General features: G+C 41.9%; 1 protein-coding gene across 1 annotated transcript in view; it reads right to left on the bottom strand.

The window, feature by feature from the left end:
* Positions 1-24302, bottom strand: part of Girdin (protein girdin) — a 281482-nt gene that overhangs the window by 2090 nt on the left and 255090 nt on the right. Inside the window, exons 7-33 of the mRNA XM_043003721.2 lie at positions 14103-14184; positions 13566-13744; positions 13245-13371; positions 12749-13063; positions 12467-12619; positions 12224-12358; positions 11807-11938; positions 11239-11364; positions 10728-11048; positions 10326-10451; positions 10037-10170; positions 9743-9842; positions 9370-9479; positions 8194-8335; positions 7871-7984; positions 7388-7648; positions 7101-7274; positions 6789-6923; positions 6314-6514; positions 5928-6073; positions 5657-5749; positions 4047-4073; positions 1857-1929; positions 1295-1551; positions 726-933; positions 339-403; positions 9-179 (exon numbers count right to left, since the gene is read on the bottom strand). Of these exons, the coding sequence (XP_042859655.1) occupies positions 9-179; positions 339-403; positions 726-933; positions 1295-1551; positions 1857-1929; positions 4047-4073; positions 5657-5749; positions 5928-6073; positions 6314-6514; positions 6789-6923; positions 7101-7274; positions 7388-7648; positions 7871-7984; positions 8194-8335; positions 9370-9479; positions 9743-9842; positions 10037-10170; positions 10326-10451; positions 10728-11048; positions 11239-11364; positions 11807-11938; positions 12224-12358; positions 12467-12619; positions 12749-13063; positions 13245-13371; positions 13566-13744; positions 14103-14184 (4107 nt within the window). The remainder of the gene's footprint in view (positions 1-8; positions 180-338; positions 404-725; positions 934-1294; positions 1552-1856; positions 1930-4046; positions 4074-5656; positions 5750-5927; positions 6074-6313; positions 6515-6788; positions 6924-7100; positions 7275-7387; positions 7649-7870; positions 7985-8193; positions 8336-9369; positions 9480-9742; positions 9843-10036; positions 10171-10325; positions 10452-10727; positions 11049-11238; positions 11365-11806; positions 11939-12223; positions 12359-12466; positions 12620-12748; positions 13064-13244; positions 13372-13565; positions 13745-14102; positions 14185-24302) is intronic.

Here is a 24302-nt window from a genome sequence, read left to right as displayed (position 1 = left end):
TTATATACCTGGAGGAATGATCGGCGCGGGGTGGTAAACGGGGAGTGGTAGGGGGTTCGTCGTCTATTGCCCGCTCTTTCCGAACACCAGTCTTGGGCGTTGATGATCTTGGGGCTCCCCCTGGGGTTGGCGTCCTTGGAGTGGATGGGGGTAGACTGCTGTGTACATTGCTGTAACTCCTAAATGATTATGCACATTTGCACATTAGCTATGATGGAAACTTGAATAAATATTTTGAATTATTTGATGTTAAACAAAATCCCGACAGGTAGTATTGCAAACAAAGAAGAGAAAAGAAACACCTCCACCATACTCTCAAGTAAAGGTATGTTTCATACCTGTTCATCACCTGTTGGCTCATTGAAGAAGATGCATTGCTCCGTAATGATGCTCTGCCTCGATTCTGGAAATGAGGAGTTCATATTTAGATAAAGCATTACTTTTAAATTGTAGTATTATTCAGTCAATTTAGTCTATATAAGAAATGTATGGTCTTATTATTAGTATTTTATACAATCATATTCCTCAGGAAAACTACCTCTGTTTTGAATATCTTCTTACTAAGACTAACATGGTAGTTACAATTACCATTCATGGTATGTTACCAGAGTCAACATACTACAAAATCTTTGTGGTGTACTCAAGAATTAGTTGACTGTTATGATATAAATCTTTAAACATTTCTGAAATAATCACAATAAGTAGAACTTGGAAATGAATCATACCTGATTGTTCTGGAGAGGTTCGGGTCCTACATCTCGGGTGGGTATGGAGTCTGAATCCTCAGTGAGGTACACAGGACGTCTGGACCCTGCTCGACTCAATTCCGCTGTCCCACTGCCAGCTGTTACGGTGGACAGCGAGTCTTCCTGATGACTGTCACTGGCGTCACCTGATTGCAAACTTCCCACATCCTCTGATGAGACTGAGCCTCTGTGGAATGATGATTTCAATAGAGTATTTGCCTTCAACAAAAATTAATACATAAAATACTAAAGTGACACTATCTTTTTTTCAATTCAAATTCCACTATTCCCATTTATCTTCCTGAATGCAATGACTTTGATATAAGAGACATACTCATCTCTCTGTCATCTTTTTTAGCCACTGAAATATATTCATTGGATTATCTTACCTTAATTCAAATGCTAATTCAATATCACAATACAAATTAGAATTAAAATGATCTCTTTAAAACTCGACCATCTTTCTTTTTTTTAACTGATGTTAACACAACATTAAAGCTACTTTGGCTGCCTATCACCTCAACATGAGAGTAAAAAGATGCAAGTACCTGAGAATCTGTGAGGCAAAGACATCATTCAGAGGTGGTAAACTTTTCCTGTAATGATTCGGAGTCTGTCCGTTTCTCCCCATTCTCTGCTCTGCTACTTCGCTGTCATGGGGTGGAGAAGGTGGGAGGTTTGGGGAAGAGCGCCGCGTCTCAGAGCCGGAGTCCATGGAATCGTTGGCATGTGAGGATGACCCAAGTGACGAAGAGTCTGGGCTCTCTCCTCCCTCGTCGCGTCCTCTGGATCTTGAGCGTCCACTCTGAGGATTGCGTCACAATAAATTGTTAGTTACAAGTAAAAAATCCTAATTTCTTTATATAAAATACTAAATGAACCTCATCATAACTGACAACAACTATTAACCCTTTCCCAACGGGGCACTCGCTACGCGAAGACCCCTATGCCGGGTGATTGCAATATTGCATTGTAATCGTCACACTGGCATGACGCCCTGGCATCGGGAGTTTGGCTGTGTTACACGAGTGTGACGCACCGTCGTCATTGGGTTAAACTATGTATGTAGTGAAGGGTGTAAGAATGTTTACAATTTATCTCTAAACTCACCCTGGGCACTTTGTTGATCAGCTCTGTCCCAGCTTTCCTTACTCGTCGCACAAGATTGGAGCCAAAGCCTTTCCTAGAAAATTACAAGAAAATAAAATCTTTAGCATCAAATCAAATCTGAAAAATGTCAAATTCCAAGGTTTATTTTCCTATTTTGAGTCCTGACACTAACCCTTCTGTAATGGGCCACATCTGAAGATGTGCTTTCTATCCTTTTGTACACTTATGGTATGGTAAGTGTGTCTATTTATGATATATAAGCAAAGTGATACTAATCAACATTTGGTATGATGTGTTAGTTACACAAATGAAGGAGTAATTGTATTTAAAAAACAAAAAAATGCAGTGTGAAAGTAATGTGACCCCAAGAAAAATGCCCTTACCAGAAGGCTTATTTAGATCAATTTTCATAAGCAATTTCCCTAAAGTTTCTATGTAAAATCTGCAAATTCAATGAAAATAGTTCTTTAAAATTCTGTTTTTTCCTAATTTTCATCACCTTTCCCCTTTACAAATTTAATAATAAAAGAAAGCTCTCAAAGATCTCATTTTCTTACTTCCACACACTGATTAAAATTAAAGTTCATCATATCTTTTCTTTCATATGGAAATTCTAGTAATATAGGCTCAGTTGCAAATCAAGTTTCATCATCAAATTTTTCATTAAGGTCATTTAGAAAAAAAAACACACTTATCAAATTTTCAATTACTGCAACAGATTCACATTTTTTTTCTCTTCTCTCCCCCCAGAATATCATCCACATATCAGAGAGCTAAACCTAACTTTGTTTTTAGACAGATTAGCAAAACGACACCATCATATATATGCGTAAAACAAAAAGTAAATCCAAAGACAAAACATATCATTCCGATGACAAAAATTAGTACAACACAAGAGGCAAGGATCAGCCAGCATGCCACAGGTCCTGAGTGTGTGACGTGTTGGAGGGTGATCTACATCCTACAGCTGCTATCAACCTTGTGAACAATACAAGTAAAGAGTGACGTGCACGGTACAAGAAGGAGAAATATGTTGGAGGTGTAGATCAAAATTGGGATTTAAGGTTTTCGTTGATTGATTAATGGTTAATCTGCTCTTTCCTGTTTCAATATAATGAATGTTGAGACTTACTACAAAGTGGATGAGAGGAAAATGTTTGAAGAGAAATGGAACTTAAGATGGATGAACAGAGGATAAGTATTAAAGATGTTAAATGATTCAAAACAGGGAAAAAAAGGCTGAATGAAAGAGATAAAAAGAGAATAGCATAAAGAAAGAACACAGAAAACATGAGATAGAAATATTAGGAAAAAAAGAAAGAAAAAAGAAAAGAAAATGCCTTGGAAATAAGAAACAATGAGATTAAAAATGAAGGAAATTATGATATGCAAAAAAGGTAAAAAGAACAGGACCAAGATCAATTATTGTGTGGTCTGGTAGTAATGAAGTTATTCCTCAAGGAGACCTTAACACAAAATATTACTTTAATGCTTTGCTGTTACTTTCTGTATACTGCGTATTTCATAAACCCACAAGACTGTTCTTTCAATCAAACAAGTAAGAAAAACAATAGTCAATAAACTACTAATTTTTCTCATTATTCTGATTCATGAAAAGGGTCACAACATTCTAGGACATTAATTCAAATGAACAATAATTTTTTTTTCTACTTAATGCATTCCATTTCACACACTTCAGAAAAAAAAATTATGAGAACAGTACTACTACAGTGAGAATATTTTTCCTCCTCCGATAAAGTCTTAAATAAAAACAGCCTCCCATTGACGTGATTACATTACACACACGTAATCCTCATCTTTCCCTAAGACACAACAGGAACTTTTCAAGAATAGTATTTACTGTGAGAAGATCTGAAAGAATGATAAGTATAGATGTAAAAGTTAAAGAACTACATCTCTAAATTACACATGGCTCTTCATCTGCATAACACTTAGCAACAATGTTATCTAGTGTAAATATATGAAAATATACTCTTCTACACAAAAAACAGGCAAGATAATGCATTCAAAGACTTGAGTAAGTTGCACCTACGACAATACAAGTAATAGAGCTAATGCTTTTGCAAACAAGACATTCCTGATATTAGTGATAACAAGAAGAACCAACTGTAATAAAACTTGGGGTTGCAACACACAGCAGTCAACTGAACATTGTCCATTACTACTTACGAGTACGGCACACAGCCCGGTGATAACCTAGCATGGGAAAACACTCATTCTTAGATCTTGTTAATAATGTACCTCAGAAAACTGTTTTCTCATACCAAAGATTTTCCATAGCATGTGTAAAAGATGATCAAAATCAATATTTAAGCACTTTAAATGATCATAAAAAAACTTTTTCATGTCAGTAAAAGATTACATCTCTTCCTCAAAGTGACTTTTGTCAATAACAACAAACAAACAATCTTTGGATCTTGAGAACTCAGCCTTTTTGACATGACAAGAAGACATACAACCACTGCCCACATTCTAAACCAGAAAATCTTTATTCATTAACAAATATAATACAGGAGATAGGAACCAATCACCAAATTATACAATTCAGTTCATGAATAATAATAATAATAATAATAATAATAATAATAATAATAAAAATATATATATATATGCAAATGGAACCAGGATTCTAATATCATTCTAGCTGTTACTTTGGGACTAATAATCTCTCACATGTATCAAAAGTTGCTAAGTTAAAACTAATGTAAAATATCTGAATCATCCAGAGTTTGGGCATCTCACAGGCACAACACCATAAGAGTTATAAAAATACCTGGGGAAGCTGAAAGAAGCAGATGTCCAGAAGCACAAGTAAGAGGTCAGAGTTTGTTGTCACAAGAGAAATATAACACACCATATCTTTACTAAACTGTATGTAGAGTAGTTGTAAAATGGGGCTTTCAGGTGCACATAGCTGATATCATATTAAAAGAGATGTGCTACACTTTTGCTTTCTTCTAAATGCATTATTTGGTAGATAAAGGTTGGTATCAGGATATATTCTGACAAATGGTAAAGGAATACCTCTTTCACATGAATACCATGAGAATGTCAATGTAAGAAAATTCAAGGTTTGGAACTGATAGCATTGTGAGTAACAATAAGAGAGTGAACTGTTGAAGAAATTAAATATGTATTTTGAACACTTGGCTCACATTTCACAACTTCTTAACCATTTTCATTACAAATTCATTTTAAATGTTTACATTACATAATAACAATAAAGATCTGACATTTAAGGATTATGATCATATTATTCCAAACAACAAAACCAAAATTTGTCTCTTAAGCAAAGCATATTTCACAACCAAAATACTCCCTTCCAAAGACACCTTTACATGTGAACCATTACCCCAAATAACCAAGAAACAAATGTTAGTAGAAAAGTGGGAAAAAGTTATTCATACTTAACAACATAAACAAAACCAAGAAAACTTACTTGACACCTAATTGTGTTTGCTAATATATTGTTACAAATATATAGAAAAAGATATGACTAAGATTGAATAACTTCTCAACATAAAAAATGTATCTGAAGTGCTTTGGATTGTGTCTAACATGTTAAATAAATATCTTGTGCTGTGAAGTTATTCAGTCTCATTCATACCTTTTGCTACACATCTTTTAGTGACCTTTGTACAAAACATATATAACAAAATCAGCTAATCAAATAGGCGGATACTTATAAAATTCTGAACTAGGTCATCACCTATATATAAATACTTGACGCCATCCTATCCCAAACTGCACTGTACCCAAAACACGGCAAAAAGTCTTACTTCTTTGAGGGCGAGTTATCCATACGACGATACTGCTCCATGATCTTCTCCTCCAACTTCTCCTTCTGCCGGCGGAGATTGTTCAGCTTGTCCCTGAAATTGCATCTGCACTTTAGAACCAGCTCCTAATCAAGGAATCTGTCTTAAATTCATTTGACTGTTAATTCTATCAAACACTTTAATGCATGCTAGAACTGCACTATTCTCAGCCAATTACTGATTCCAAAGTGAATTCTCTTTCAAAGGTGCTTCACATAAGTGGGTTCCTTACGTGAAGTTCTTCTCCTCCTGATGGAAGTGCTGCTTGTCCTCCAGTGTTTGCGTGAGGAGGTCATGGTACTGTGTGAGCAGCAATGACACCTGCGACATCAGAGATCTCCTGTCTTCCTCAAGAGTCACATTCAGTGTCTGGAGAACCTGTGGTGATATTGTAACAATTACATTACTATTTTCTTAGTATATACTGATTGGTCTTCCTTATTCTTTAAGATTATTCTACCTAACTTAACTCTTAATTCATAATAATCTAAAAAAGAAAGACAATATCACGTACCATAATCAAAATCATTATCAAATATAAACATTAAATATATATGAACCTTTACCATCACCACTATTAACAGTTTATCATAGTCTATCACTAGCAAAGAATCTTACCTGGCACTTGTTATTGAGTTTGGATACCTCTACATCCAATGCAGCCATCTGGTCTCGTGTGTCGTTAAGTTCACCGTTGAGCTCTGTTAGCCGCAGCTTCACAGTGTTGTTCTCTGTCTTGATGGACTTGTAGTCACCCTGAAGACTCTTATACTCAGACCTCAGTTTCTCATTGGCGGAGAAAAGACTTCGGAAGTCATCCTAATTGAAAGATACAGCTTTGTTAATTCCCTAATAAATGGCTAGTAGATAACAAAGGTCATCTCAATAACCTTAACAGAAGCATCCTGGGTAACACACCTGAATAGCGATTGTGGTACATCAAATATCATAAAATAAAAATACCAAACACATGCACACAAACATGTATTCTACTCATTAACTTAATTCACATAGATGAATATGGAGAAAAAAAAAATTCCCACTGAATATATGATATTCATCCTCAAAAAGGGCAATACATTCAATGCCATACCTTAAGTCTAGAGTGTTCTCCACGAAGATTAGCTAGAGAGGTGGAATCTGTCTTGAGTTTACTCATCTCAGCTTCCAAGGCTTCACGCAACTTCAGCAGGTCTTCCTCACCAGCTGACATCTCACTTTGCTTTTCCTGAGAACATTAATAACTCAGATTACAAGATTTTTTTTGACAAATATAATCTAAATCAGGTTAGGTTAGGTAAAGTAGAAAATACTTTTATATAAATCAAAAGTACATACTTTTGTGTACCCCAAAAAATATCTTTCAAAAGGTGTAAATAATTCCACATCACAGATCATTACTAACCTTTAGTTCCTTTTGTTCTAGCTTCAGGTTCCTGTGAGATGTCTTGAGATTATTGTGTTCCTGGATAAGGCTGTCATATTCTCTGGTCAGCTGTTGGTGGAGTCGCTGAAGAGCCTCGTGATCTGATACCAGCTGGTTCAGGCGGCTGCCTCGTTCGTCACAAGTCCGACGAACCTGAAAAAAAAGAGAAAAAAAGGTTGTGAATTCCAGATTGATTAATTCTCTTACTACTAAAATGGTATTGATATTGTAATAGACAGAAAAGATGAAAAAGTTCAACAGCTCACCTTATCCCTTTCACCCTCACTCTGAGTGGCAGATGACTGAAGAGCAGAGTTCTGGGCAATCAGGGAAGCTGACTGTGACTGCAAGGTTGTACTCTCCACTTGCAATCGGGCATTTTCACCCTGAAGTGTTGCATTGTGCTGAGAGAGGACAGTGTTTTGGTTGGACAGAGAGGTCACCTGAGATTGGAGAGCACACACCTGCTCCCTGTAACTTGCTGCCTGAGATTTGAGTTCAGCTATTTCATTTTCCAGGCTACCTTTCTGCAAGACATAGAAATTTGGATTAAATCTTCCTTAAATACCTATACAGAAAGACAAACATAATAGTTATTTCCTTCAACAGAATTGGGGCTCAATTTACTAAGAAAATACAGTCACTTCAGATGAGGCACTTTATTTTCCTGATCTTGTCTCTCCACCTTCACAAAAAAAAAGGTTCCCTAAAGATAAAGGCTATAAAGACTACCAACTCCACCTACTAACCTCCTCATTAGTGCGATAAACAGACTCTCTGAGCTTTGCCACCTCCTTGGACACATCCTCAATTATGCCTTCCTCCTGGTGACGTTGGCGCAAGGTCTCAAAATCACTCTTAACCTGTGAAATACAAATTTAGGGTTTAGGTACGAACTTGTATCTAAAACTTTTTGTCAATAAGGAATTCTAAAAACATTTGATGCATTAAGTAAAGCAGTTATCTTTCTTTGATTCATTTAATGGCAAGAAAATATTAAGGTTGTGATTCTATCAGCCTTGAAGGGTGCATACAATCAATAAAACAGACTTGAGACACTTTCAGATCTTACCTCCATCAAATGCTTCCGCAGCTCCTTGTTCCTGCTGACAGACTCGTTTAGCCGTGACTCGAGGGAGGCGATCTTCTCCTCTCTCACCTCCACACTTCTCTTCAAGGTTTCTTCCAGCATGGACTCCAGGGCCTTGTATCGGCTGGAGAGAAAAGTAGGAAATAAGCGACAAATTTCCATGGGATTCATGAAAGTGATTGCTGCAACACTGAGTTCTTAAAAGCGCAAAGCTAACAATTACAGAAAAGATATTGAAAAAATACAAGCACTTATTAATCATTCATCATTTGATGCCACACTGCCATGCACAGCAGTAAGTCTACTATCAAAAAGACATTCCTTCCATAACATACGATGTCACCACTCTTTGATGTCACCACAATTTCTTCAAGAAAAAATGGAAGCAAACTTGAGGATGGACCATTTTATTCAGGTAAGGAATGTACTGTATATATGGTATATAACATATGCCCAATAAAGAAATCACAGTAACTGTTATATGTGTTCAGGTCACTGGTTCATGGTTAGCCAAATATGCAATTTAAGTGACTATAATGAAATAAAAATAAAGAGTAAAAAAAAGAGAAAAATATTGCCAATGTTATAAGAACTGATTCCCATATAAATCCTGGTTACTCCAATCTCACATTCACTTAAAAGACAAACATCTTCTCTTTGTATCCAAGTTCCCAACGCAATACCACTTCCAGCCCATGTCTGTGTAAGTGTCCATGAATATATTCCTTAGACTAACACTGCATAAGCAGCATTATATCACCAGGGAAACCTGTGATCAGCGCAAAGGTAGGTAAAGCTGCAAATAAATGTTTGACAAACGTACATTTACATGTTTTCTTTGCAACTCTACCTGTCTGACTTTATAGTGCTCCGCAAAATCCATGATATATCATCGCTGAAACCATAAGCTGTTCTTAGTATGACCAAGGGAAATTTTGAAAGGGAAGCAGTCTTATTCCTCTTCTATTTATAAATAATTTTTTTTGCCAGATATATACACACAATCAGATTACATGAAATAGACATGCATTCCATTTTAACAGCGTGCCTTAATATCTACGGCAGCCTCTTTCTTCTCTCCCACTATAACAACATTCCACAATGGTAAAAGTAATGTGACTAGAAAAGAAACATATAAGCTAACTCTTGATCACTTACTCATCATCATTATCTGAAGCTGGAGCAGTAAGGTTGTCAGCATTAAGTCCAAGCTTGGAAAGATCGGATCTCAGGCTGTCCAGCTGATTGGAAAGTTGCTGTGTCTTGACCTGTTTGGGGGAGAAGCACATCAATTATCTCTTGAAATCCTGTGATCACTTCCTTTGTTTTATGCCAGTAATAAAATTATTTGTTGTTTCTCAATATCCCCCCATTTTTTCATTAATAATAAAAATGAGTGCATTTCCTAAAAACTACAAATAAAAAATAACAATAATGAAAACAATAATTTGCAATATAGTAATAATGTCCAACATATCAAGACAACTGCATATCACCTATATATATTTCACAAAATCTAACTTGATCCAACCTTTTCCGCAACCAAATCTTCTCGTAAGCAACTTAATGTCTTGCGTTCAGTCATCATTTGCTGTTCAAGCTCCCTCTTTTCCTTCTCCAACTCCCGAACTCTAAACATGGAAATTGTGATTAACAAACAAGTTAAGAAAGACATCACTATAAAAGAGTCAATTGCTATTACACTATAATCAGAAATTTGATAATAGGATCAATATCATTCACTAAAATACTCTTTCAAATACTCCTATAGAGAAATATATATAAAAAACATTATCAAAATTCCATGACAAAGTCGTATTCATACCTATTATCACTTGTTCTAAATTGTTCTACATCTTTGTTGAGTCTCTTGATGTCACGCTCCTGAGTGGAAATTTTGCTCGCTGCATCGTCGATAAGGCCATCCTTCACCTCCATAGCATTGCGTAATCTCGAAACCTTTGTGAAATATAAAAACAGACGTAAAGCCCCTGTAATACATGAAACACTTTCCCTCTAAAAATAAACTAAATTCTGACCACTCATCATTAAATATGTGTCAAAGGTTGGTAGAATAAAAATAACTGTAGCAATAATTCTGGGATAATTCTTACCTCTTTCTGGAGGGACTTATTTTCACGATCCAGCCGGTCATTTGTGCTCTCCAACTCAGTGAGGTCTCTTTCCATATCATTTAGCTTTTTGGTTGAAAGTTTCAGGGTCTCAACTGTTCTGTGAAGCTGCAGTGCAAAAATAACTCAATTATTTATATATACAGACAATAACAACCTTTAGGCAAATCTTCAAAAACATAAATTAACATCTTTCTCTGTAAATTGAAAGTTAAGCCTTGAAAAGATTAATTATACTTGAGTTATAACTCCCTTTCCCTCATTCATGCACTTTCTAGACAAGAGAATCTATAACCTCAAGAGAAGAGCAGAAGTTTCACACCATATTTTTCAAGTCCACTGTCACAAATCAATGCCTCACTTGTAATAGCTTATAGATCTAACCTTTGAGTTCTCATTCTCCAACTCAGCCTTCTCCTTCTCAGATTCTGCTAACTTCTTCTGCACAGTGTCAAGAGTCCTGTTCTTCTTCTGCACCTCGTTGTTGGCTGTCAGCAGTTCCAATTCTGCCTGCTCTGCCCTGCTCTTCTGGGCCTTTAGGGATGTCATCTCTTGTTGCAGGAGGTTGATTTGCTGCAGCTGGGTCTCCTTTTCTGACTCCAAGTCAGCCAGGCGGACAGATGAGGACCTGAGGCTGTCCATTGAGCGGTTGAGGCGTTCCACCTCCACCTGCATCTGGAGCTTGTCACTCTGGGCACTCTCAAGCTATGAGGACAATGAGGAACACTTTAGGAAACTAATCTACATAACAATTTATCTATATCTATCTATATATAAACAAAAAGAGGTAAAAGAAAGGAAATATTCTCCTTCAGTTAACATTTTGGAAAATAAAAACAAGGGAATCTCTGCACACAGTAAATCCTCAAAATCTGGTTTTAAAGTATTTCCTTACCTTCGCCACTGTTTCTCGCATGTTGGCTAGAGTCTTAGAAACTCTACTATACTCCACTTCCAGGCTGGCATAGTCGTGCTCCAGGGTCTCATGCTTCTCACAGCTTTCACGCAGGGCAGTTATGGCCTGTACATACCACACATCTTTTTTACAGAATCTACTTGCAATTTAACATCACAGTACTAAAACAACTACCACCCACAGGTTGCTATATCAAGCTAAAATGATGGTATATACACAAAAGTATAACCTCAGAAACTATCTGATTTTTCCTACAGTATTTAAAAGCAAAAAATATATCTAGATATTCAGATATTCAAAAGGTAAATGTGAATGGCCTCTGCTTTTACTTACAGAATTGATTTCTGAGGTTATATTCAAGTTACTAAGGTAAACCATTAATATGTAATAGGTACAGTCATAGGATTTGCTATGAATTCTAACTAATCTGTAAGTAATAATCTCATCAGTTTCTCTGACATCACACTGCTCAAAATATTAAAACTTCAAACTAATGAAAGAACATAAATATATATATATACTTATGTCACAAAGTACAATCACATACCTTCTGCAAATCTCTGTTTTCACGTTCTATCTCATTCTTTTGGTGCTCAACTTCAGATAACTTGTCTGCACTCTCTCGGAGCCTCTCAGTGAGTCTGTTCAGCTGCTGCTTCTCATACTCAAGGCGTGATACCTGGAACAAAGTTCTCAGGTATTATGCATTCAAATTCATTGTAATTCCAATAAGAAAAGCAAGGTTACAGTAAATAAATAAATAAAACTTCTGTAAACAATATATGTATTAATTTATTTCATGATTATTACAACTACCCACAAAGCAAGGTACTGACAGTCATGATGACAGAATTAAGAAATTAAAATTATGAAATAAATGTGAAGGTAAAACCTGAAAGTGAAGATTTACAACCTGACTTTTCTGGAATAAATAAAATGGATAATTATGATCCATAAATCATACCTGACTCTGCAGTTGCAGGTTAATGTCCTGTAACTTCTTGTTCTCTGTTTCTACATCAAGAAGTCTGGTATCTGTAGTCTTCTTCTGCCGTTCTCGGAGTCCTTCTATCAACTCAACAAGCTGAGTATTTTCTTGCTGTTGGGTATAATATACAGGGTTAAGAATACAGAACAATACAATTAATCCTATTATTTAAACAATGAGGGCTAATCCAAGTAGACTCTTCAGGTATTTTCCACTTGCCTGAAGCTCATCAATTTGACGTTGGGAATTGGTCTTGACAGTGTTGAGGGTCTGGTGAAGGCGTTGTACTTCTTGATGTCGTTGCTCAGATTCTTCCTGCGTTTCCAGCACCTGCGATCTCTCCTTCTGACTCACCTCCTGAAGCTGTGTCACCTGAAAGTGATGATGGATTTGCTTTATGGTGATGAACAGACATAGTTAACTTAGAAAACGGATTTACTTCAGAGGATATATTATGCTTTTACATTTGCCATTTTCTGAACAACTGAAGTCAAGATGTACCTTGATGGACAGTCTCTTGTTCTCCTTCTCCAGCTCCAGCAACTTGTCTGCTGAAGCCAGGAGTGAGTCACGCTTCAGCTGTTCCACCTCGGCCTCCAGCCTCTGGTTCTCCAACTGCAGCTTGAGTACCCTAGCCTGGGCATCGCCGATGAGGTCGCTGCCCACGCTCGAGCCATTGAGAGGACTCCGCGACTTGAGATGGTCCAGCTGGGCGACCAGCGTGGCGGACTCGCTCAGGGAGTTCTTGTTGCTCAGCTGCAACTGAGCGTTCTCCTCCATCACCTCCTGAAGCCTCTCGCGCTCAGCATCGCGTTCCTGTGGAAAACGATATTCCCGATATTCCCGATATTCCTCCATGCTAGCTACTTGTCTGAACTATTTTTCAACCAAAATTGAATAGTCATTTCTGACATGCTACCAGTTGTATGTTGAAAATGATAAAAAAAAAATCAATGGCTGTAAGGCAACATCTAAACAAACCCAGAAAAATACTTACAATGCTGATTTGATTGACTGTCTGCTTCAATTGCAGGATGTTGTTCTCGAGGTCCAGCACCTGTTCCGCTCTCCTTCTGGAGGAAGCTAGCTGTTCCTCTAGCATCTCCTTCGTCTCGACTAGGATTCTAAAGAAAGAAAGAAAAAAGTGTTTATTTACAGTCGCGTGTGTTTACAAATAGAATAAACCCAAGGAATAGTATGTAAAAATATTTTTAAAAATAAAATCGTATCATTATCATTCCCTATGGTTTAATTTTTCTTAATCATTTTCAAACTCAATTGTTTTGAGCACAAGCAAAACGCTGCTCCTCCTAGGTACCTGTTATCCTCACGCAGTTCCTCTACGCGCGTCTTGTAGAATTCGATGTCGGCCATCTTGTCCCTGTACCGTGCCACCTCCTGCTCGAGGGCCTCCACGCGGCTGGCGCGCTCCCGAAGGATGTCCGCCTCGTCCCGCCACGCCCTCGCCGCCCGCGCGTCCTGCACCAGCTCCACGTTCTGTAAAGGATGTAGAGGCTCATTATGGATGGTCAGGTGTGGGTGGTACAATGCAGGGGGTAAAGTACAGGGGGTCAAGTATGTGGATATGTTGACTATATATTCGGAAATAATTATCCTTGGATTATAATCATCTACATTAAAACAGAATAAGTAATCAGGAGAAGGAAAAGGATATTTCTCATAAATTTTGCTATATCATACGAGCTTAATAAATTCCTAAAAATAGCACTTTACTAATTCGCTAATCAATAAGAAAAAAGAAAGGGGGTGAAAATAGAATACTTCCATAACCATCTTTTTCATAAAACCGCGTTTTGTATTCGAATAAGAAAAGAAAGAGAAAAAAAAAACTCGCCTCTTGTCGCAGTTTGGCCACCATGGTTTTGGTCTGTTCCAGCTCATCCTTATACTCTGCGATGCTCTCTGCTTTTTCCTCGCTGCAAAGAAAAAAAAACTCGTTAGCACATGCATATTCAACACCAATACTGACGTGGGGCTGACGATCCATTTATTATATTGATCTCCAACACCGTGGCGAGAATAAAAGCTAAAACAAAGGTTTGATATTTTCTCTTGGTATTCATCCAACGTTCTATTATACTTCCTCTATTAAATTTTCCCTTTAACAGCATGACGAAGCATTCACACGGCGCAGGTGACTGACACCGTATCTCAAAATAAGTGTTGCAAGAATGATAAAAGCGAGAAGGCGATACGTCACCAAACAGCTGTGCAATGTCTGGTTAAATTTCGGCTTTCCCGGCTCCCCCCCCCCTCATCCCCATCCCCATTTTCAATCATTTCTTTAGAGTCTCACTGTCGCGGCTTTTCTAAACCCGAAAGAAAGTTCATGTACGTGTTCGAAGAATATCTCTTGCGTGAAAAAGGTACACGTGAAAACCGTTCCGGCATCTTAAACACGAACAGATGCACACGACTGTGATACCCTTTCATAAAAACGAAAAAAAAAAATGTTTCTAATCATTTAGCTACATCTACGTTCACAAATACATCAACAACCAATTGGCATAAGAATCATATAAGAGAAGGCACGTGGCCGGCAATAGGTTAAGCTGGGTGATGCGTCTATATATGGCCACGTGGTTTTCGGAAATGCTGCGGATTCGTCGAGTATCTGCAGGGCCATCTCTCCTACACATAAACACGACTCCTTCAGCGGAAAACGAATAAAAGTCTCAAACCGTTCTATCAACATTCCGCATCAACTGAAAATACATTTGCTATCCCGGAACACACGACAAAAATAGATTTCAGGAATTTTCACAGATACACACATCACATGCGAGCGCGATTAGGTACAGACACAGAGAGACACGCACACAAAACGTACACGCACATACATTAACAAAACTTTAATTTCTAAACTTTTTTATTTTCTACTTTTTTTTTTTTTTACAACCAACTTTCAGTTTCAATTTTACTCGTGTTTACAAGTCGCGTTTACGTAACAATACGTTCTACGACCCCGACTAATCCGACTTTCATTCTTTAATAATACCAAACCACGGCAGTAATAGCTCCCAAAATTACCTTATCTGCAATTACCCATCTGGCGCTCCTAACGACCGCTTGTAAGGTATAATTAAAGAACGGACAGGTAGCAACAGTACAGAGTTCACCTCCGCCTGCTTAATATTCCCCGGCGACGACTCTGTCATGCATACGCAACACTAGGCATTGTTTTGTGCTCCTTAATCACCGTAAACAGAATGGCTTTAATTCTCTTTAGTACCGTCTTTACAACATACACACAACTTTGTTTTTATCAACTTTCGTTTTGTTTTTGTTCCCCCCCACCTCTCTCCCTCTCCCTCTCCCTCTCCCCCCCTCTCTCTCCCACTTCCACTCCCCCCTCTCTCTCCCTCTCCCCCCTCTCTCCCTCTCCCACTTCCACTCCCCCCTCTCTCCCTCTCCCTCTCCCACTCCCCCCTCTCTCCCTCTCCCTCTCCCACTCCCCCCTCTCTCCCCCCCCCTCCACCCCCCCCCTCCTCTCTCCCCTCTCCAATCCCCCCTCTCTAATCCCCTCTCCAATCCCCCCTCTCTCTCTCTCCCCCTCTCCCCTCTCCCCCCCCTCTCTCTCCCTCCTCCCCCCCCCCCCCTCTCCCCCTCCCCCCCCCCCCTCTCTCCCTCTCCCACTCCCCCCTCTCTCCCTCTCCCACTCCCCCCTCTCTCCCTCTCCCTCTCCCACTCCCCCCTCTCTCCCTCTCCCACTCCCCCCTCTTTCTCTCCCTCTTCCCTGGGGTAATCTGGTCTCCTCTGGCGAGCTATTCTATTCTTGCAGGCGCCCTAATGAGGAAAATGAAGTCCCCACCAACTTCAAGTCCCCACCAAGTTCTAAAAGCAGTCGCGGAGTTTCGCCATAAACCCTTTTTGTGTGGGAGCTGTCGATCCCCAAACGAACAACGCCGTGCAACTGCAATGCTCTCCCATCCTCTCTTCTTTTCTTTTCTTCTCTCTCTCTCTCTCTCTCACTCACTCACTCACTCACTCACTCACTCACTCACTCACTCACTCACTCACTCACTCACTCACTCACTCACTCACTCACTCACTCACTCACTCACTCACTCTCTGTCTGTCTGTCTGTCTGTCTGTCTGTCTGTCTGTCTGTCTGTCTGTCTGTCTCTCACTCACTCACTCACTCACTCACTCACTCACTCACTCACTCACTCTCTCTCTCTCTCTCTCTCTCTCTCTCTCTCTCTCTCTCTCTCTCTCTCACTCACTCACTCACTCACTCACTCACTCACTCACTCTCTGTCTCTGTCTCTGTCTCTCTCTGTCTGTCTCTGTCTCTCTCTCTTTCTGTGTTTGTGTGTCCATCTCTCTGTCTCACTCACTCTCTGTCTCTGTGTCTCATTCTGTTTCTGTCTCTCTCTTCCTCAGGTCTCTCTCTCTCTCTCTCTCTCTCTCTCTCTCTCTCTCTCTCTCACTCTCACTCTCACTCTCACTCTCACTCTCTCTCTGTCTCACTCACTCTCTGTCTCTATGTCTCATTCTATTTCTGTATCTCTCTCTTTCGTTCTTCTCTTCCTCAGAAGATTTACTGATTATTTGGTAACCCTCCACAATCAACACAAGTCTCCCCTTCTTTCCCCTCTCCCCTCATTTCTCTTTCCTTCTTCCCCCTCTCCCCTCACTTCTCCCCCTCTCCCGTCTCCCCCCCACCCACCTTCCTCTCTCCCTACAGCGCCAACGCAGGCATCTCGTTATCGGAAATGTACAATCCTCGCGTGTTCATCGTGGCGAGACAGCAACACGCCTTGTCATGACCGGGAGGGGGATGGGGAAGGGGAGGGGGGGATAGGGGGAGGCGGAAGGAGGAGGAGGAGGAAGAGTAAGAGGAGGAGGAGGAAGAAGAGGAGGAGGAGGAGGAAGAAGAGTAAGAGGAGGCAGAAGAGGAGGAGGAGGAGGAGGAGGAGGAGGAGGAGGAGGAGGAGGCAGAAGAGGAGGAGAAGGAGGAGGGAGAGAGAGGAAGAGGTAGAGGAAGATTAGGAGGAGGAAGAGGAGTAGTAGTTGGAGGAAGAGGAAGAGGAGGAGGAGGAAGAAGGGGAGGGAGAGAGAGGAAGAGGAAGAGTAGGAATATTAGGAGGAGGAGGAGGAGGAGGCAGAAGAGGAGGAGGAAGAGGAGGGAGGAAGAGGAGGAGGAGAAGGAGGAGGAAGAAGGTGAGGGAGAGAGAGGAAGAGGAGGAGGAGGAGGAGTATGAGTAGGAGGAGGAAGAGAGAGGAAGAAGAGAAGGAAGAGAGAGGAAGAAGAGGAGGAGGAGGAGAAAGAAGAGGAGTAGTAGGAGGAAGAAGGGGAAGAGGAAGAGGAGGAGTAGGAGAAAAAGGAGGAAGAGAAGAAGAAGGGCGTTCGGTCTTGCCTTTAAGCCAGGAGGGCGAAATGGCTTCGGCACATGCACGCAGGCCCGTAATGATGGCCCGATAAGAGCTTGTTAATTAGGATAATGGTCTCGCTCCCCCTCGTATATTTCGCAGCGTATCGCATACACAAGGAGCGATAGCCAGGAAGACTTCTCTGATCGCAACAACAATCGGAAACCATGTCATCATCTGGGAACTTCTTTACGGAGGGTGATGTTCATTTGTTTTTTTTTTCTTTTTGGCAAAACTTTTTTAAGCGCTTTATTATTTTTTCAAGCTAGTCTATGGATTCACGCCCCGCCCCTAAATCGAGCCTCGCCTCTCTTCCTCAAGAGAAAAAATGCATGTTCTCCTCTCCGCGCATGCCAACAAGGCGGGCAAGCAGGCAAGCAGCCAACAGCCGACAGACAGTATTTCCTACCGCTAATGGCGCCAAGATATCTCTCTTTCTTTTTTCGTTTTATCTTCTCCTCCCTCTTCGTTCGCTCTTTAAATACGTGCTTCTTCCCATCGCTACCTCTTCCTGGTTCTTATCTCCCTCGTTTAGACGCCTCTCTTCGCCTTCTCCCATTTCCTCCGGCCCAAGTGCATGCTTTCCTCCTAATTTCTTCATCCTTTGTTTCTTCCCTCCTGCACTCGCATCTCCATCTCTCCCTCTCCCCCTACGTCATCCTCCAACTCTCTTCTTCTTCTTCTTCTTCTTCTCCTACTCCTACTCCTACTCCTACTTCTTCTTCTTCTTCTTCTTCTTCTTCTTCTTCTTCTTCTTCTTCTTCTTCTTCTTCTTCTTCTTCTTCTTCTTCTTCTTTTTCTTTTTCTTTTTCTTTTTCTTTTTCTTTTTCTTTTTCTTTTCTTCTTCTTCTTCTCCTTCTTCTCCTTCTACTCCCCCTCCTCCTCCTCCTCCTCCTCCTCCTCCTCCTCTCCTCCTCCTCTCCTCCTCCTCCTCCTCCTCCTCCTCCTCCTCCTCCCTCCTCCTCCCTCCCCCTCCTCCCCCCCCTCCTCCTCCTCCTCCTCCTACTCCTACTCCTACTCCTTTTCCTTCTCCTCCTCCTCCTCCTCAAAGGCATTCCCCGAGATCATCGAAGCTCGTCCGCCCTCGGGTCGGGATCGAGAACTCCAGCGGCGCGGCGGCGAGAGCGCGAGCGTAAGGCGCAGAGGTCGCAATGTCGCAATGTCACCGCTGCATCGATCGAAGTCGAAATCATCAATTTTGATTCAATTTATAGTCACTCTATGGCACTAGTAGGTTGCTGCATTGACTCATGTGTGCAGATGTTGCTCTGTTGATCTACTTCAATAAGTTTTGTTGAAAAAAAATCAATAATAATACAAAAACAATAACATTCGTAGCAAGATCAATCACACAGATAACGTGATCATTTCGGTAAATACTACCCCTGTCATAGAACGAAACGAAAAGCAAGAACACTCAACCAAGACCTCCACCATGAAACCAACGAAAAAAACGACACAAGAATTCACTCAATAAAAAAAAATCAACCTTTTATTCACAAGAAAAGAAAATGGAGTATTTGGGCAACTGAGTCACTAGCCAATAGGTCAGTCAGCCTGGGTTTAGTGAGGTTCATTTACCGCCTCGAGCATCGCCACTTGAATCGGTTCTTTTGAAATGATACGAGTGAGTGAGTCAGGGAAAGAAATAAAGAAAATGGAAAGAGAGAGAGGGAGGGGAGAGGGGGAGAGGGGGAGGGAGAGAGAGAGGGAGAGAGAGAGGGAGGGAGAGAGAGAGAGAGAGAGAGAGAGAGAGAGAGAGAGAGAGAGAGAGGGAGAGAGAGGAGGGAGAGAGAGAGAGGAGAGAGAGGAGAGAGAGAGAGAGAGAGAGAGAGAGAGAGAGAGAGAGAGAGAGAGAGAGAGAGAGAGAGAGAGAGAGAGAGAGAGAGAGAGAGAGAGAGAAAGAGAGAGAGTGCAAACACAAGATTCCCCCTGCCGGTGTGTTAAACAAAACACGCGATTACCAGACACGCGAATGTACTATTCACTCCAGCCCTTTCCTTAATTCCGATTCATTTCCTTAAACGCCCAAGACAATAACAATAACCGCAAGAACCACCTTTCCCTCAGGTTTCCCTCGATTTATAATCATACCTTTCCGTGTCAAAGCCTTAACCCCCGACATAGAAATCTCCTTTTTTTAGAAACAGCTATAAAAAGTCATAATAACCGACTTTCCTTTCGTGAGTACGTAGAGTCGCGCTTGTTTTTGTGTCTCTTCTGTAGGGATTCGTTCTTCTCTCCTTCCTTCTCTCTTCCCCCCTCTTTTGTCTTCTTTTCTTGTGTTTCTGTCCTTTTGTTTCAGCATTTTCTGATCCTGGAAATTTTCTAGCTATCTGACCTTTTTTCTTCTTAAAGTTTTTTTTTTTCTCTCTTTCTCCTTTTCTATTTCTATTTCTCACATCTTACCTCCCTCTTCCCTTCTTCCTCCTCCATTCCCCCCTTTTCTTCTTCCTATACATTCTCCTACTACCCCCCCCTCCCCGCATTTATCTCCCTTTCTCTCCCCTTTTACTCTCTTCAGCCCAGCAAGGTCAAGCTGGACCTGCCAGTCAGCGTCTCCGTCAGAGGCTGAGTCATGGAAAGGAAGTGACGTCATCATGGACCCCCGGGGCAAGGAACCGCCGACGCCGCGACACTCACAAAGGAAGGTTATCTCTCCCTTTCTGTATCTTTTTGTGACAAAAGAAAAATTAATCGAAGGGATAAAAGCAGCTGGAGGAAAAGGAAACGCGAGGCAAAAATATCCCCGCGGCAGACAAAAGACGCTCGCTGAATCACCGACGCTCTTTAAGGCGACGACGCCGAGTGTCAACTTCCTGAACATTTGATTTCTCGCGAGACAAAAAGAGTCGAGGGTCGTCATCGTCTTTCTTCGCCTAAATGGCTAGAATTTCCGGCCGTTTCTTCGCCAAAGAGCTGCTCCTCCTTGTGCCCCCCGTACCCACGCACTCCAAGACGCAGAACCTCGTCAAAAACAAACAGAAACAATGGAGCGTTGCAACATGGACGCGCCTGATCGTCGTTGCGCGGGAAAACGTGGTTTCATGGGGAAAGGGGAAGGGGGAGGGGCAGGGCGCTGTGAAGAGGGGAAGAAAGGGAAGAAGGGGAAGGAGAAGGAGGTGGACGAAGGTTCTGTGAAGGGGAAGGGGAAGGGGAAGGTCCTGTGAAGGAGAAGGGAAAGGGGAAGGCGCTATGATGGAAGAAGGAAAAGGGAGGTTTCGATGGGCAAGGAGACAACGCTGTGAGGGAAGAAAAGGGGGGAAGAGAAGACGTATTAAAGGGGAAGGGAAGAAGAGCTTTGAAGGAGGATGGTGAGGAGAGCTAGGAAAGCATTAAAAGGGGAAAGAAAGTTGAGAATACGGGATGGAAAAGGGGTACGAGACAAGGCAGAAGGGAGAGCACTGAAGAGAGAGGAAGGATCGAGTGACAAAGATTACACACCCGAAGCACAATCCTTCAAAAGCGACAAAACAAAGTCTTTCAAGCTCCCCCGCGGAATGACTCGAAGCAAAACAAGGCGACCGTCGGCGACCTCTTGACAGCTATGGAAAAGGGAAGGGAAGGGAGGGGGAGGGGGGAGGGGGGATCGCCGAAGGTTGTGCCAAGTGCGCGAATCATTTGGTTCGAAGCAGCGAGTCGATCTCGGCAGGAGGTTCACTTTCACTCCAGCTAAAAATAAAGAAAAGGTGGATATGGTTACGGCGGGCTGGCGACGCGGGTCCCTTTCTTGTGGCACGTGCGGGTGGGAAAAACGCTGCTTGTGTTTGCCAATTGTGTTGTAAATGCTTCTGTGGCGAGCCCTTTGGAAGAGAGACGAGGAGAGGGAGAGGAAGGTGCATAAAAGGTATACGAAGGAAAGGAGAGAGGGAGAGAGAGAGAGAGAGAGAGAGAGAGAGAGAGAGAGAGAGAGAGAGAGAGAGAGAGAGAGAGAGAGAGAGAGAGAGAGAGAGAGAGAGAGGGAGAGGGAAGGGAAGGAAAGGAAGGAGAGAGAGAGAGATAAAGGGGGAGAAGGGAGGGAGGGAAGGAAGGAAAAAAAGAGAGAGAAACGAGGAGGGAGAGGGAGGGAGGGAGGGAGGGAGGGAGAAAGGGGGAAAAAGAGGAATGAAAGAGAGAGAGAGGGAAGGAGTGAGCTTGGGCGAGAGAGAGAGAGAGAGAGAGAGAGAGAGAGAGAGAGAGAGAGAGAGAGAGAGAGAGAGAGAGAGAGAGAGAGAGAGAGAGAGAGAAGAGAGATATATAAAAAGCGAGCTATCATGCAAGCGCCCCATTCCTCCGCCTTCAGTATTAACCTCAGTATCGACCCGAAGAACGGCTACAACTTCCCCTATCTCACCCTGGCCGATTCATTTTCTCCCTTTCTTACTCTCCCTTGTCCCTCCCCCCTCCCCCTTCCCTTAAATGCCTGTAATTTAGGGTTCAGGAAGATGTAGAGACGACTGATCCTGACGTATAAGCACGATGGACGAATCGGATAAGGGGAGACTGGTGATGGTGAAGAAAGGGTTGGTTGAGATTTAAAAAAAAAAGGGGCGGGGGGGAAAGAAGAGGGGGGAAAATAAATTAAAAAAGAAAACGAAGAACGGGTATCCAAGGAAAGGATATAAAAATCAAAATTGTGTTCTTTCGAAAAAAAAAAAGGTAAAACAAACATGACTTTATTCTGAACGCCACCACCAATCCTCATTAACACCACCATTATCACCCCCCTACCATCCCGTACACCCCCCCCCCTCCCATCTCAAGCCTTCCCACGAGCCACCGGCGCCGACTCACTTCCTCCGCGACGGCGCCCACACAATAGCGCGTGTCACGGCCGAGGACCCACGCCCGCGCGGCCGCCGTCACGTGACAATGGAGGGCGTGGGTGGACTTGCCCTTCGCATTGAAAACAGGTGCGCATATATCATGTCTGCATCTTTGTGTCGCGCATATGTTATGTCTCTCAATCTTTGTCCATACACAAACACGTAAGGATATTCTTTGTTGGCGTTTGTTGGCTCCGCGCGGAATCCGTGGCGTCAGTTGAGGACCTCGCGCGCTTCCGGCCGCCCGCGCCAGCCCGCGCCAGCCCGCGCCAGCCCACCTGCAACTTGCATGCCCACTCGCGACGAAGAAGAATGATTGTAAAGCCATTTTTTTTAATGATTGATTTGCCTTTCCTCTTACTACTCATGTTTACTCCATCATCATCATTTTCTCCTTCTAAGTCAGTCTACTGCTTCCCTCCTCAACTGATCGTCGAAGAGAGGGAAAATAGCAAGGTAGTGATAATACATGGGAAAAGCTGATGAAGCGAAGAAGAGTTAGTAATAATTCTCAAGAACGGGAAAGGACAAAATAATCGAGGAAACTAACACCCCCCCCCAAAAAAAAAAAAAAAAAGAAAAAAAAAAAAAAGAGAAAGAAAGAGAGAGAGAGAGAAAGAGAGAGAGAGAGAGAGAGAGAGAGAGAGAGAGAGAGAGAGAGAGAGAGAGAGAGAGAGAGAGAGAGAGTCTAAACTTATGGCCAAGAAAACCTAACTGATCCCCCCCTCTTGTCTTGTCGCCCTCCCACCGCCTTCCCCCTTCCACATGCTACTCTCCCTTCCCCTCTCACCCTTCTTCCTTTTGCCCCTTCCCCCTTCTGCCTTCCCCATGCCCTTTCCCTTCCCCTTCCACCTCTCCCCCTTCCCCCTCTCCCCCCTCCCCCGCACAGGCATCGCCTTCCAAATGAGCCAATTACCAACAAGATTACCAGACCACACTAATTAACGCATCCCGGGAAACTAATTATATAAGCATCAGACTTACTGACCGTCCATGCAACATGTCAAATTGCAAGAGTTGCAAAAAGAAAGGAAGGATGAGAGAATCAGTTAAGGGCTGGTGGAATGTTTTTTTTTTCCCCAAGAAACAGATAAATCACAAATCATGGATTTACAAACAAAGATAAACATATGGGATAAAGGTGATGGCCTATTAAAAAAAAAAAAAAAAACGCCGAATCAAAACATAATCAATTCAAATGAAAACGACTAATATAAAGAAAGAGACAGACAGACAAACAGACACACACAGACACACACTCACTAAAAATATACAGACATACCAAGCAAAACAATAAACAACAAAACATAACAAAAAGAAAGACAGACAGACAAACAGACACACACATTCACTAAAAAATATACAGACATACCAAGCAAAACAATTAAAAAAACAAAACAATAAAAAACAAATAAATAACAAGCCCACCGCAAACCAAAGCCACCAAGCAGCATTACGGAGAAGGATCCAAAACATAAATACTCTAATTGGCTTCATAACAAAGGAATCGGATCCTGTTTGAATCCCACTTGGACTGACGTCGGACGAAACCCTCCTTTTCATCACAAGACGATTATTTTGTTGTTTGGGGAAGAGGAGGGGGTTGGGGAAGAGGAGGGGGTTGGGGGAGATGAGGAGGAAGAGGAGGAAGGGGGGAATAGGGGGAGAGGACGAGGAAGGGGGGGAGAGGACGAGGAAGGGGGGAATAGGAGGAAGGGGAGAGGAGGAGAAAGGGGGAGAGGAGGAGAAAGGGGGAGAGGAGGAGGGGGGAGTAGGAGGAGGAGGGGGGAAAGAAGAAGAAGAAGAAGAAGAAGGAGGTGGAGGGGGGAAGAGGAGGAAAATGGGGGAAGAGG

This window comes from Penaeus japonicus, unplaced genomic scaffold (genome assembly GCF_977035675.1).
Source record: "Penaeus japonicus unplaced genomic scaffold, GWHDUDI00000001_assembly GWHDUDI00000013, whole genome shotgun sequence".
Classification (NCBI taxonomy): domain Eukaryota; kingdom Metazoa; phylum Arthropoda; class Malacostraca; order Decapoda; family Penaeidae; genus Penaeus; species Penaeus japonicus.
The sequence above is the reverse complement of the archived record's forward strand: the minus strand, read 5'-3'. Positions and strand labels throughout refer to the sequence as shown.